At 37.1% G+C, this 15,728-nt stretch overlaps 1 protein-coding gene across 2 annotated transcripts in view; it reads left to right on the top strand.

Annotated features, from left to right (window-relative positions):
• The window catches only part of SYT1 (synaptotagmin 1), a 339,701-nt gene that overhangs the window by 207,865 nt on the left and 116,108 nt on the right, over positions 1-15,728 (top strand). For both annotated transcript variants that reach the window (XM_063396421.1, XM_063396419.1), the window contains exon 4: positions 6,525-6,713. In XM_063396421.1, the coding sequence (XP_063252491.1) occupies positions 6,542-6,713 (172 nt within the window). In that variant the 5' untranslated portion in view covers positions 6,525-6,541. The remainder of the gene's footprint in view (positions 1-6,524; positions 6,714-15,728) is intronic.

Raw genomic sequence — 15,728 nt, 5'->3', positions numbered from 1 at the left:
CTATTGTAATTATTTCAATTAAATAGAATGTTTTATCATATGATAAAAACAGAGAACTGCGAACTAGTCTATGCTTATTCTTCATATTTTCTAGATTTATCAGATATACTAAAAAAGTGAATTGGGCTAAGAAGAGTACACAGAGACTTGGCTATTATTTTGATATAACTCATACTCAAATAATAGTTTTTCATTGTGAATGTTAGACTAGAAATCTGAGAATATTTCGCTTTCTCATGAGAATTAATTGATATTTGGCCATCAAGTTACTATCTTTCAGACGTTTTTCTAAAAATATTTGTTCCTATTTTAAGTAAATTATGGAGACTCATACAGAGCTTATGTCTAATAGTGGGAAGATTTGTTGCCTGGTCCAGGAATGTGCTGTAGATAACAGTCAGCCTTGCTGTTGGCCCTTAAAACTAAAAGTTTTTGATAAGTGTCAAAAAATATTTCTGCCAAGCTCTCCTTCTCTTTACTTCTTTGGAGTTGCAGCACTTCTGCCTGACTTGGTGTGTGACTGCTGCTATTTCCCCACACTTGCTTAAACTTGGGCTCAGATGTCTCCCCGTCTATGTATTGGGGTCCTCATCACTCCTGGCTCACCAGCTCACGGTTCTGTTTCTGTCTGCAACACTGTGCCCCTCCTGCTCCAGGACAAGTGATACTCCTCCTTTGGCAGGACATGCAGGCATGGACATTTCTAAAACTCAGTAGTAAAGTAGCCGTAGGCTTTGGGAAAGAAATTTAGGTGCTTTGTATTGTTTCTTCTGTTCATTCCACCAGTGAAAGTATTGGTGTGGTGTTAGTAGCAAGCATTGGAAAGCAGTGTTAAAGAGCTGATGTATGGATGTTGTCTGGAAAGTGTCAGTTCATGTTTCACAAACGCAGCAGGAGAAATATCTCTTTTCCACTGACAGGTGCAGGGATCATTCTGGGACAGGTGAGGATGTTGCTGGGACATTTTTTGTGCCTTGATGGAAGCACAGAGAGGACACGTGAATTCCCACACTAAGGTTCTTCATCAGAACTTTTTTTCCCCATGAACTGTTGGCCTTTCATGTACCTTCTCTAAAGCAGTACTAAATCTGGATTGCATTGTAAACCTTTGTGGTAGTCATGAAAGGCTGTTCTGATACATCTTTACCATGACCTTCCATTCTTCTGAAAATGTACTTACAGTCCCATCTTTATAAAAAGCCAAGAAAGTCTCTTTTCTGTGTTTGCCTTTTAAAATAGCTGTCCTTTACTGAAGTTACAAAGATAACCTGTTTCATTAGTAGGAAGATGAATGAGTAAAAAATGTATTATTAACATTCCAGAATACTTAAATCTGAGAAGAGATCCCTTATTGTAGATACCTTTGAACATTCTGATAATCATCCCATCTTCTGATGAACTAATTTTATCAAAAACACTTTAATGGAATGAGGTATATTTTCAACGTGGTGCAAACCTTTCTCTGGCAATACTGCATACTTACCCTGGGTGTACTGCCACTGAAAGCTAATAGTTGCTTTCTCTTTCAGTGCCCAGGTGCTGTAAACAAAAATGATCAAGGGACACAACTGTGTGATTTTTCTTCTTCTTTCTTGGATAGGTTTTGTTATTACATTACGTCCATTACATTGGATGTAACTGCTGAGCTGAACATGTTTTGTATGCTGAAAAGATAAGCTTTCCAGGAAATACCATTTAACTGTATAGATCCCAGTTTACATCTTGAGTGTAGTCAATAGCTCTACTACAGTAGCAGCATTAAACATTGAAAGAATGATGACAATTACTTCTGAAAAGTTAAACAACTACTCGTAACAACACTATAGTTGTACGTTTTTAATATTTTCATTATTTTTAGTATAGCAAAAAAAAAAAAAGAGAGGCAGTAAAGTAAAAGGACTTCCCAGAAAATTTCTGTCTGACCTGTTTACTGTCTCACTGCATGCAGTTCGGATTCAGCAGATAAGAGGAGAAATGAGTAAATATAAATTGTCTGAAATCCACCATGTAGAAATAGTGTTGCTGATTTTACACCTATAAAATTATGTATTTAGCAGCTGCTATGGTACGCCTACAGTAATTTAACCACATAAAACACACCAATTAACTTTGCTGTCCTTTGGTGTTTTATTAATTTCATATTTTTTGTAAGGCTATCATAATTCTCCCCATGATTTTCCAAAAGGTGATACACTGTTCTTGAGTTTTGCTCATTCCAAAAAATCTCCCTTTTCCGTGAATCACTGTGGACGTCCCATGGAGTTCTCATTAATTTTCTGACTATTCAGTATATTTTATAAAAAAGTTTAAATTTCTCATGAGATTAGTCTTCCCAAGTTATCCACATCTTATTTACATATGCCAGAATGTTTGCAGACTGTTGCCCTTTGAACACATTCTCTCAACTGTGATTTCCAGAACTATCCATGTCTGAAGTTTTACACCTCTTTACTCCTCTCCTAAGAGACATCACTGCTTTACAATTCTCTTAAGAGGTGCTTTCCAATGGGACTCTCCCCATCAGGATACACACCAGCACATACTAAGGCAGTCAGACAACACTTTGTACCTCAATAACAAAATCCCTTACTTCTTACAAATCTCCAGCCTGTATATGCGTATTTCTCAAATGCTTCATTTTCGGAGGAAATGTTGTTGAAATCATGTAGAAGTTTGAGCTGATAATTTATGTTTGTCAGAGTTTTTCTGGCACAGGAAACAGTAAAGCTCTAAATGCCTGGTCTCCTCAAAGGTTCAACTGGATTTTCAGTCAACACGTACCTACGTCTAAATAGACACAAGGATTACTTTGAAGTATTCCATGTGTTTGTCCATTGTTTCATTTTACATGTCTTATAATGACTGTATGGCACGAATGGGCAGTGGTATGCCAAAGAGTTAACACGGTCAGGAAATATAGTCTATGTTATATTTTATAGAAGCACGTAAGTTAAATTGTACTTTTATCTACAGTTACAAATGTACTCTTATTTATGACTGGACATTGCATATGAAATATGTAAAGTTTCATGCATAGCACTATAAACATTGTAGTGAACATTGAAAATCATATAGTGAACTGAAAATCATAGTTGAGTGGAATGACATTTCATTTTTTAACTTAAAGGAATTAAGACCATTAGATGTAGTGACCTCCAACTGCACTAGGAATCTGCTGAGGATTGTTCCTGGAGATCACAGGAATAGTCTGTTTTGTTGGTTTTTCCTCCTTTTAGGTAAATCAAAGTGTAATGCCTCAAATTTGTTCTTTGCATGTATTTTCAAAATACAGCTCCAAAACTAGAAGCAAATAAATTACATTTGCCTTAATTTTTAATTAGTTGAAACTCGTCACTGCAAAATGTGTCTTCCATTGCTAAATAAAATAGTCAACTGCCAGGCCTGGAATAATTAAGCAATATATTATAATTAAGCAATTTAGTTTTGATTTAATTATGATATACAACTTTCCTTCTGATTTAACTGACATTCATTGACAAAATGCTATAACATAAAACAGCACGAGTGTTTTCAGCTTATGACTCTGCATATTTTCCTTCATAGTATTTGGCATTCATCAGAGCATATGGAAAAAGTCTCAGTCTGGAATAGCTGGCATGTTATTTCATACTACCCAAATTATGTACTACTTGGGTTTTTTTGTTGTTTTGTGAGGCAGTTGGGGAAACACAGACATCTCAGGCTTCAGCCAAATTTATGAATATTAACTGGAATCTTTCCATCAACATTGGTCTGTTTTTGATAGTGAACTGCTCCCATGTTGTTGCAGGGAAATAGAAGACCACATGCTCATGAAATTTTTATGGAGCTGTATTGTATACATATTCTGTGTCAACATCAACATGATTTTATATTAGGCTAGGGACTTGAGGGCAAAGACAGAAGCGCTGGGCAGGCAGGGAATACCACTTCATTGACTGCTGCATCAATAAAATCTCTACAAAATATTCCCCAAACTGAACAAGACCAACCCCCCATTTTGTTAAAATGGTTTTCATCATACAGCAGTATTGGAGAATGGCTTCTGTATTCCAGACTACACTTGTGTGCAAACCCCTGTTTAATGATAGGAATGGTGGAGATGATTTCAAAGTTCATTCTGCTTGTAATCAGGTCTGTGCCTGCAGGTCTTCATGACTGCAGACTCGCAGAACTGAAGGTGAAGGACCAAAAGCCAATTCTCCTCTTGGGTTTAGTGATTTGAGCACTCTCAGCAACATCCATGAAAACAATCATGAAAGACAAGAAAGGTCCTGATTCATCATATTGCATGCAGTCAGGTGCTCTTATGCCCCTTCAGTTTTGATGTGTTGTGTTTTATTCCTATGTTTACGCTTAAATTTCTCAGGAAAAGCTCAAAGGCCAAATGTCTTTTGAGGCTGAGAGCAATTGTACACTCAGTGCAAAAATGTATGTTTGTTATTTTTCAAGCCCCTCTGTTTTCTGAAATTATTCAGATCAGTGATATTTATGATGCAGCAGAAAATCAGAATAATGTTTTCAAAGCCTGAATAAATATTTCAGCTGCCTTCCTGTGTTGCTGAAATTTCTTTCATATCTTCTCATCTTCATCCCACTAGTCCAAAATTCTTCACTATTTGACTGTGGTAGGCTGACCCCAGCTGGTTGCCAGGTTCCCAGCAAAGCTGTTCTATCCCTCCTCTCCTCAGCTGGACAGTGGCAGGGAAAATACAACCAAAGGTTCCTAGATCAGGATGAGGACAGGGAGACATCAGCCACCCATTGTTGGCACAGTTAAAACAGACTTGAATTAGGGAAGTTGGCTTAATTTATTACCGATCAGAGCAGAGTAGGATATTGAGAAATGAAACCAAAGCTTGAAACAGCTTCCCTCCCCAGAAGCCCTTCCAGGGCTTAACTTCACTTTGGATTTCCTCAGGAGTGCAGGGGAATGGGGAATGGTGGTTGCAGTCAGCCTATCACACATTGCCGCTGCCCTCCCTCCTCCTCAGGGGGAGGACTCCTCACACTCTTCTGCTCCAGTGTGGGGTCCCTCCCACGGGAGACAGTCCTTCACAGACTTCTCTTCCTCCTCATGGAGTGCAGCCCTTCACAGCCTGCTCCAGCATGGTCCCCCCTCAGGGTGCAGTCCTTCAGGAACACACTGCTCCACAGTGGGTGCTCCATGGGTCACCTGTTCTGTCACCAAACCTGCTCCCTGCGGGCTCCTCTCTCCGTGGGGCCACAGCTCCTGCCAGGGCCCTGCTCCAGCACAGGTTTCCCACAGGTCCCAGCCCCCTTCAGGCCTCCACTGCTGCAGTGTGGGGCCCTGCAGAGGCTGCAGTTGGATCTCTGCTCCTCCATGGACCTCCAGGGCTGGAGGGTCACATCCTGCCTCACGCTGGGCTGCACCCCGGGCTGCAGGGGAATCTCTGCTCCAGTGCCTGGAACACCTCCTGCCCCTCCCTCTGCCCTGACCAGTGTCAGCCCGGCTGTGCCTCTCACACACCCTCACCCCTCTTTCCCAGTAGCTGATAGCCAGCAGTATTTTCCCTTCTTAGATCTGTTATCCTAGAGGTGCTGCCACCATTGCTGAGGGCTCGGCCTTGGTCAGCAGTGAGTCCATCCAGGAGCCGTCTGGAATTGGCTCTGGGGGAGGCTTCTGGCAGCTCCTCACAGATGCCAGCCAGTAGCCCCCACTACTAATACATGGCCATACACACCCAATACAGCGATATATACTCAAAAAAGGGTTTTCCAAAATGCCCATGAAACAACATGAAATCAAAAATATGCTGATGTGGGATTATGCTTGTGACAGCCTCATAGATATTTCAAAATGGCTGCATTTAGACTCCCTACAGATGTTGTATTTTCGTGAATACAGTAAGACATCTGAATAATTTAAGAGAATGTTGTCAGTAGCAAGTGTCAAACAAAATAACTGGAAGGAAAATTGTCTTCACTTAGTGAAGATAAAAATGCATGCAAATCAATGTCTATTTAATACACAGCTTTAAATAGGAAACAATAGGTTATTAGTTTGACAGGAAATCACAAAGTGGTTTTATATCCTTATCACCTCATTGATTTCATATATAGAAACTCTGTCCATGATCTGCACCTCTGTAATTCTCACAGAAAAATAATTAGGTAAATACATTGAAATTTGCACATAGGGAGCATTTATTATCCATTTTGCTTATACTTTCAAACTGAAGGGCAAATGTAAATCTATTTGAGATTATTACAGGAATTTCGAGATTTCAAATTTAGTACTTCCAAAATGCAAACCATTGGAAAAGTGCTCTAAGCAATAAAATTATTCTGGCTGAAATTAACCCTGCAAAATATTTTTCTCTCTTGTCTAATAAATATTTTATGAAGAACCTGAAACTGTATGCAAATGCAGTCATATTTACCCAGTAAGCATGAGAACCAACTGATATTCTGCCTATTTATTCATTTATTGATGAGAGATACATTTCAATTATATTACCTCTTGGTTTTTTGTTGTGTTTTCTTTTTTATTATTCCAACAGCTTACCCAGGAGTTAAAATGGTGAGTGAAAGTCATCATGAGGCCCTGGCAGCACCGCCAGCAACCACAGTAGCAGCAGCCCCTCCAAGTAATGTCACCGAGCCAGCCAGTCCGGGAGGAGGGGGAGGAAAAGAAGATGCATTTTCTAAGCTAAAAGAGAAGTTCATGAATGAACTGAACAAAATTCCACGTAAGTAAAACTTGATTGATGAGAAAGCTTCTTTTTGCGGACTGGATTTAATTTAACATTTTCTTCTTTGACATTTATTTAGACAGCATACTAAATGTTTTCTAATCAAAGCTGGAAAAATCACAAGATTAAACTGGTTCTGTAAGTTCCTCAAAGTTAACTGAAGTAGAAGAAAATTGAGTCCAACTCAAATTTAATTTATGTCTATTCTTGATATGTCAGATTACTTTGGTAATTTTTACTGATTAATTACTGCTGAATCATTGAAACTGAAACTAGAGAACTTCACTGTAGCTGTGGGACCAATAAGTAAAATGTTTCCTATCAGTAGAACTTAAGATTTCATGTTTATGACAGATGCTTGTGGCCATATTGCCTTAAAGCAATATTTGGCCAGAACTAACATATATTGAGAAAATAATAAAATTTTGGCTCTTTGGAGATTAGAAAATGTAGAAAGAAATGTGAAAATTGAGTTATAAAAGAAAATAGCTAATATATTTGTAATGTATGAAGATAGCTGTGCTTTTCCCACTAAGTTATTCTTCTAGTAGATCAGCCACTGAATGCTGTTTGCACAAGTTCATGTACCTATGCCAAAAACTTAACAGTATAAATGTATATTTCTGTGGAGTTAATGGAACTAAAGTCAGCAGGGTTCTTTTGGTCTTTGGTGCTGGAAAAGACTGACTCAAAGTTGAGGCCTCAATTTGTTCACATTAAAAAGAAAACCAAGCATTAACTTTGTGATGTTGTTTATGATAATACTGGTGTTCTTGAATCTGATACGTTTACTGTACGTGGACTAATTCAATACTGTCAATGGCATTTCATATAATACAGAAAAAATCTTTTTTGACAGAAAAATTACCAAATACTACCAGCAGATCATTTTGACACTTTTATAGACAAGAAGGTGAAGGCTCTGTGTGTGTGTTTTAGTGGCAAGCATTAGAGAGTCATTCAATATTTAATAACTTCTTCTCTACAAGAAAAAGGAAACATAAAATATTTCCAGGGAAGTATTTTAACATATGTAAGAATTTTCATTTTTAGAAGGCTATCCTTTGTGTAAAAAAATGTTCTGTGACTGATAAAGTCAGATAACAAATTAGAATATTAATTGATTTTTTTATCTCTAAATGGATCTTGGCAATGGGGCAGATGCAGTTTTTGCAAAATTGATAGCAGACAGCTTTGCTCTGTCACTCAAAATTCCCACTTGCAAGAACTAAGGTGTTATAGAGGTAAGAAGTTCATCTGCCATTATTTTGGTGATGTGTGCAGTCCAGTGCAGACCATACTGAAATGAAATTGTCTGATGATGTCATGGGAAAACAAAACTAAAGAATAAAAATACAAGAACTAAAAAAAAAAAAAAAGAGGAAAAATTAAAAGATGAGACATTGAGGGAAAAGCAGAATCTGAAACATTTGTGTTGTGATTTTTGTTTCACCATGTAAATAACATAGATGAGATTTTTATGTAAATATTGTCTAATTCTTAAACTTCAATTTTAACTTCTCAAAGGCATGAATGGCTTCCAGTTTAAGGAACTCTGTAACTGGTAGTTGTAGCAAAAAGTTTGTAGACAGAGAGAAATTTGGAATGCCCTGCTGCATACGTTTTTAAAACCACAACAAAAACAAGCAGAAAGTCCAATCTGGAGAATGTTTTCAAGTTGAACTAACTAAAACTTCTGTTATCTCTTCATAAAAGAAAAAAACCCCTACTGTTATATAATGAAAGTGCTTACTTAGAACAGTGTATTAGGTCATAAGACAAATCTTACTTTTTATGAAATACATCATATTATTTATAAAATATGGTATCTCATGTTGATAGTGACACCAGAACATATTGCCTCCATCTTAGAAATCTGGTTTCTGATCCAAGATCATGCAGTAATACTGTCCAGGAGAAATGAACCTAAGGTAGTCACAAATCCCATGCTAATTGTCTGCTCTTACTATAGAGGCTACAGATGTGGTTGGATCTTCCCAGGATTTCTATCAAATGCTGAGGCTATTTAGTAATGTGTTCTGCTGTACTGGGGGGAGGGTTGCCATTTCAAGAGGAAAGCTGAATGGTCATTGTGCTACAGAGGGCTAGGGAATTGTGTGGGGGTGTTTTTGAAATACTAAATATAAATTAGTGCCATTGACATGTTTGAGCATTTTATATTCCAAATAACCTTCTTTTGCCTGTTTTCTTCAATAATAAATCCTACAAGAATGGACCGTGTTACACGCAGGTCTGCATGTATTTTTAATTTATAAACTAACATAAACACAAAACAAGTAAGTTTAATTAGGCTGTCAAGAAAATATGGGGGACAGGAGGGCAGAGGAGACCTAATTTCCCTGTTGGAAGATTATAGCATTTTCTCATGAGTTGTTTAGTTTGTACTAGTGGGGAGTTGTCAGCATGATGTTTTCAGCGTATTACAAAAAAAAATGTGGTAGAAAAGTTCTCAGGACTTACCTCTTACAGCTGGCTACAATTTTTTTTATAATCTCTCTTAAAACGGAGCAGTATGTAAATTAGTACAAACCAAATTATTTGTATAGTGCCTTTTTGGGAATTTCTTGCTATGTGAGAGAGAGATACAGTGCCTGTGCCCCACTGGGACAGCAGAGATGCTTGGAAGTCTAAGAACATTCCCAAGACTATGGACCAGGTTTTTCCTCCAGTAGATTGAAACTGAAGACTTGATTTGAGTGTTAAACGTGAATGTGGAATGTCATAGTCAGCAAGCTCTCTAATCTTTTCAAATGAGGGACAAGCCACTTTTTTAGTTCATCTTTACTTTGTCATTTGTACTTCCAAAGTTCTCGTGTTCATCCCCACATGACTGGAAGGACTTTGAAATCTCATTGTTTATTGTGAGAGGACCTTTTTTTCAGTGCTCTGTTGTCTATGTCTGAGATAAATAATTAAATGTTTCAGTTGCCTCTGCCTAAGATGCCTGTAGATGGAAAATAAGACATCATGATTTAGTGGATGTATATATAATAGGATAGAGTGTTGTGAAAAAGCTTACCTGCAGTCAGCTTGGTTTGAGTGCTAAAAAGACCAAGCTACAGTAGGGCCTAATTTATGTATTCTTCTCTTTCTCTTTTATTTTAGAAATTATATAGTATCAAGTCATGCTTATATTAAAAAAAATAAATGACACCATTCTAATCAGGGAATACATGATAACAAAAATAAAGGTACATCAAACTACATCCAGCTGAATAAATACAGTTCCTTCCATGTAGCTTGTAATAGAAGATTCTTTTTTAAAAATACTATGTTTTGTGGAACACACAGATGTCAGAAGTTAAATAGTCTAGACATACCAGCTAACTGAAAATGTCAGGATTCCCATTAAAAGTTCAGTTTGCAAAACTACAAGATACAAATCAATTTAAATTAATGCAATTTAAATGATACTAGGGTTTTCCTCTGTGATGTAAGCACATGACAAACCTTAAAAAAGAAAAAGATTAATTTAATAGAAGGAGGAAATAAAAGTTCCAAGAAAAAGAAAAGACTTATTTGTATCAGTATACATTTATTTCAAGAACAGTGATGCAATATGTAGACCAGGTTAAAATTTTCATTGGTACAAGTAGAAAATCTGGAGATTTTTTCTTGATTTGTATCTCTTTAAAATAGAACATACACCACATTTTGTGACAGGAGAATGTAGGCTTCCAAAAGCACACAAATCATTCAGAATGGCAATGTCCTAACATACATTTCACTCTGGATAAAGCAAGTGGGATAATTTTATTACAATGAGTCATACAATTAAAGTGCAAGAACCCAGTAAGTTACTGAGGCATAACCGTGAGGAATTTTTTTTCTCCGTTATGTAAATCCCTGCATTTTGGTTGTGAGTGGCTGATTTGCATAATCACAGTACAGTTGTTTTTCCATAACTGAACTGTGTATAAATGTCACTCTAACTTAATTGATTCTTATACTTTCAATCCCTATTTATCTTTAATCTGCAGAATTTTTAATCTGTTTACCAGAAGGTGAGAAAAGGCACCATCTCTGCTTTTACATTTTGCATTTAAATCTAGTAAATCCAACAACTGAAAAAAGGGGGGAAACAGAGCAGATAAAACAGCACTTACTCTTCTGAAAACAAAATGCATTAAAAGATTTTATAAGATAAATCAGTTCTTTCCCTTTTCATTCTCAGTGCTCTTACATCTGGATCTTTGTCTACAGGCTAGGAAAATATCTGCCATACATTTACAGTAAGTGTGTTGTAACAAGACTGTGATAATGGCAGCAACAGCTTTTGGGTGGAGATTTTACATGTCAAGATACTGATATTAACCATACACAAATAAAAATTGACATAAATTACTATTAGTTTACTTAATAATTTTAAAATCCAAGTGATGTTGATGTGTTTTCTAATGGCACATTCCTGTACGAACAGAACTCATTCTGCCAGGAAACAAGACCACAAAAATCAAAAAAAATTCCAGCATACATCTGACTGAATAGTGATGTGCTGGTAATGCTCATTGTAAAATCTGGAACAGCTATAATAGCTGATTGCATTGAATCCGGGATAGTGTCATTACCTCTACAGTAGGAAGATATTGCATATTTCCAATGCTCTTTGGTGTCTTACATTGTAATTACAGAAAAAGTTACATTTCTATACAAACCATATTCTGAAATATTTGGCTGGCTTGCCACTCCGTTTGGCCTCAGTAGCTGGTGTTCAAAAGCCCTGAATTTGATTCATCTTGTACAACTGACTGATAATCCCCCAAAACCAGAAGCTCAAGTCTCTCTGAAAATTCAGGCTAAAACCTCATGTTCTGTGCAGACTTGTTTCATATTCTGTTTGCACAGAAAGTTTTATTTCCCTCTCCTTGGACTAGTGAATAAGTGTCAAAACAAAATAAGACTGGAGGCTGTGTAACAAAAAAAATGTAAAAATAACTGTAAGACTCGGGTCTGGTTTAATTCTGAATAATATCTTAGTAAGCTGACTACCAAGTTGCTGATACAATTGGGTAATTTAGCAAATAAAGTAATTCTGGATTTATATATTTAGCTATTGAAGTCAAAATTTCAGCATTCAGCAGTCATCTTAGACACATCTCATAATTTCTTTCTCCCTGCTGGTCTCTTCTATTTTGCCCTTCTGCCTTTCGTGATTGACCAGCTGAGGTGTATGAAGAGTGGTTATTGCCCTCTGTAAATGACAGTAAAGTTAATTTCTTAATTTTTCATTCGGATGTGGCATCAAGATTATCAGGGAGTTATTACCAAATCATGTCTGTTATTAGAAAATTGAGGATTTTGTTCATGGTGTCTTTTTGAAACTGAAATTTTATAAGCTGACAGCTTGATCATTTGCAGAAAATGAATTCATTAGGCTTCTCCTAATGGTTGCCAGAGCACAGGTGTCACTGGTACAGGGAGGAGATGGCACATTATTTTCTGAGTTCATAAGATACAAAATTCTGATAATAGAATGCTTTCAGACTTAGAAGCTGGATTAATAGTGTAGGCATACCATAAAATCAGAATAAAGTTTGCAGCAGTAGCTACGATTTATTTTTTCACAGCACATGCCAGTGTTAGTTGTTGCCTAATATCTTAGGTTAGCCGGAAAAAAAAGAGTTTCTGCTTCAGAGATCATCTTGAGTAGCAGCTGACTGCCTGTAGAAATGAGGACTAGATATACATGTGTTTATATGTGTACACACATAGATTTATCAAAACAATGAACAGAGTTCTCAGCTTAGGAACAGCTGGACATTGGCAAACTCCATTTAGTTGTCTTGTCAAAGAATGCTTGTATGGAGAGATTCAGAGAAGATAAAGAAGTTTCTTGATATTCAGGGAAGTCCAAAGAACAGTGCTGGAAGAAGTGGGACAGCATGAATTCAAGTCTTCTTGTCTCCCTTCCTGTCATAAAGTCATTCGCAGCTACTCATGCCAAGCAAATCATTCAGCTTTACACTGCAGAAGAAACCAGGAAAATCAGAAGTAAGGGTTTATTTTGGAACATAGAACAAGAGGTACAAGTACAAGACAGAGCTATTACAGTACAATATTAGAGGGGGAAAAAATCACATTATTTCTAAATACAAAAATTTAAATGCAAATATTAGATTACTTTGTTTTCTCCCTGACCCCCCCTGTCCTAGAGTGTAGATGAGAGCTTCATCTCTTTTTTTAATGTTAAATAAAAATTTTAGGTCTCCTGATGATAGTGAAAAGCTTGAAAATACTGCATATGCATGTCCAGAAGACACAAATATTGTGAGGCAAAACCAGTTCAACTCTGTTGTTTTATAAACTTGTAATATGAAAATGCTGTGATTACTTCTAGAGGTCAAGCATATTTTGATTGCTTTAAGTGAGGAATCCTGAAAATACAGCTTTGAAATCCCAAATGTCTAAATAGATACTGAGAGATGGAAGAGTGGAAACAAAAACTCATGAAGCAGATGAAAATCCTTGTCTGGAAAGGAACAGCATGTGGTCTGAGATCCCACTGAGTTTCCATATCCAAATATCCTCCATCGATATTTTAATGATCGATTCTGTCATGCAGAATTTTTTTTTTTTTTATGTTATTACAGTTTACAATCCATGAGTTATTTTCATATGTCTTCTGATAGGCTCCCCTTAACATGTCCTCTTCTTAAACTTTTGGGTTCATGACAACTGCCAGTTTGATCCTCATACAGGACTTAGCGAGGAACCTCAGGCTGTTGAAGTACATGGTGCTGTAGTGTGACCTAGAAGTGCTGCTGCTGCAGACTGGAGCTGGATCAAGCACTGGCAAGCACACATGCTTTCCAGGAGGTTACATAAAATCATTAAATGGTTTTTGTTGGAAGGGACCTTAAAAATCATGTAGTTGCAGTGTCCCAGCCGTGGGCAGGGAAATAATCTCCTTCAACCAAAGAAAACTCAACCCATACATCTGACACACTGGTGTCCAAAGGAGTTCCCCTTTCCTATGATGCCTTGGCAAGGCTGACCTGGAACAGAGACAGGACAGAGCTAAAGAATAAAGCAGGTATTTATTGAAAGGCCTTTAAGGGTACACCTGTAGTACAAGAGCCTGACCAGGGCTACACCGAAAGTGGACTTAAAATGGTCCCAAAATAGACGACTGGTCATGAGGTCCTACACTTTTATAAGTTTTGGTCCATTTGCATACTGGGGTTTAATTGTCCAATTATAGCTTCAGGTTGTGAAGTCCTATCCTTCTTTTCTCTCTTCAGTCCACCATTGTTATGCTTTTGGGCCTGAAAGTTGTATTTGTTGTCCTTGGTCGCCATCTGGGAAAAGATTTGTTTTGTCTACCTACTCTGTGAAGAAAGCTTACTAGCATTTAGTATGAGGCTCAGAACTAGACCCTTAGGCAGCACAGAATTTGAAAAACATGAAAGCTAAAACTTAAGGCATCACCTACACTGGCCATTGTCTTGGCTTCTTGGATAAGCCAAGGAGGAAAGGAGAAATCAGAGGAGCAGACTCCTACAGTTTGACGCAGAGCATCCATCCCCAGCAAAGGGAGAGCCTGTCACAGGCTAAACCCATGTCCTCCTCTGCATCACCTTGAGAATGCACTGTCCTGCCAGAAAGAAAATGCTGTCTCTAAGGCAGTAGCACACTGGGAAGGTAACCTCAGTGTCAAACAGAATTATACATTATTGATTGCATGTGTCTGGAACACCCTTTTCAGAAACAGCAGTTGGGTTTGAGTTGTATAATCTGAAAGAAATGGAAGGAGAAGCAAGTTCTTCTATAAAACACATGATGCTGAAAACATTTGTTGAAAACAGCAAAATATAAGAAAACAAAAAAACCCCACATTTAGATTAACTTTTAAAGTCAAGGGGTTGAAATTCATCTATAGCAAAAACAGGGGTGAGCACCTACCTTTGGTTTTGTGATGGCATTTTAACAAGAGGTGTCAGACTATCCCCAGGGGTCTTCTCTAGCACATCACTGTGATTATTATTTTATATGTTACAATTACTCTGGCAGGTATTTTATTGCACTATAGATATGTCAAGTTGTGCCCGTGCCTTATAAATTTAGTAGAGGATTCAATTTACAAGCAGAAAACTGAACATGGTTGCTGGCTTACTTTCAGTTCTGGAAATGTATCTTAAAATTTCATTACTTTGTGTGAGACAAAGTGCACTAAAAGTAAAAGTAACACAGTCTTTTTTAGCCTTTTTCAAACTTACCTGCATGTAAAGTGCCTACAGAATTTTACATTATTTGTTATAATTGTTTGTAATCTTGCTGTAAAAATCAGAATTCATGGAACAATTGTCCTGAATTTAAAACTGAGAATACATGTAAAGATTGATTCTCAGCAATATATGGCATAAAATGTAAAAGGCACCTCTGACTGTGGTTAGTAGATTTTCTTTTAAAAAGTATGGTTTAAATGCACAGTGAAAATACAGGAATTACTGTTAAGCTTTATATTCCATCCTTACCTCAGTTACTGTGGCAAGCTAGAAGATATCCTCTCGTATTTTTATGAGAACCAAGAGTAGATAATGCCACTGTTATTCTGAGAAATCATTGTAAGTTGGCACAGCTGAAAAACAGAATGCCATTTTTCTTATTTTTGTTATTGTTGGCTATTGTGCTGAGAATTGGGTGAGTTTGCTGCTGAGAATTGTCCAAACTAAAGCCTTCTCTGAAGAATTATAAATATATAATACCCTCCTTACTTTGGTTAATATGGTTTGGTTTTTTTTTAATGTTTATCTTTTTTTAAAAGACACAAGAAGGCCTTCACTGATATATGAATTAAAATACCTGGTCATCAGTGCTGTATACCAAGGTGGGTGAAAAACTAAGACACTGACAAACAAGAGGAGCTCTCAGGAATATTGTAGGTGCCCAGCATTCTTTCATGCATTCATTTTATCTTTCTTAGTCTTGGCTTTTATGTCAAGCAAGCTCTTGAATGGTTTTAGATCTGAAGAACATCACTACTGCCTCCAG

Source organism: Prinia subflava, chromosome 4, assembly GCF_021018805.1.
Source record: "Prinia subflava isolate CZ2003 ecotype Zambia chromosome 4, Cam_Psub_1.2, whole genome shotgun sequence".
Classification (NCBI taxonomy): Eukaryota; Metazoa; Chordata; class Aves; order Passeriformes; family Cisticolidae; genus Prinia; species Prinia subflava.
The sequence above is the reverse complement of the archived record's forward strand: the minus strand, read 5'-3'. Positions and strand labels throughout refer to the sequence as shown.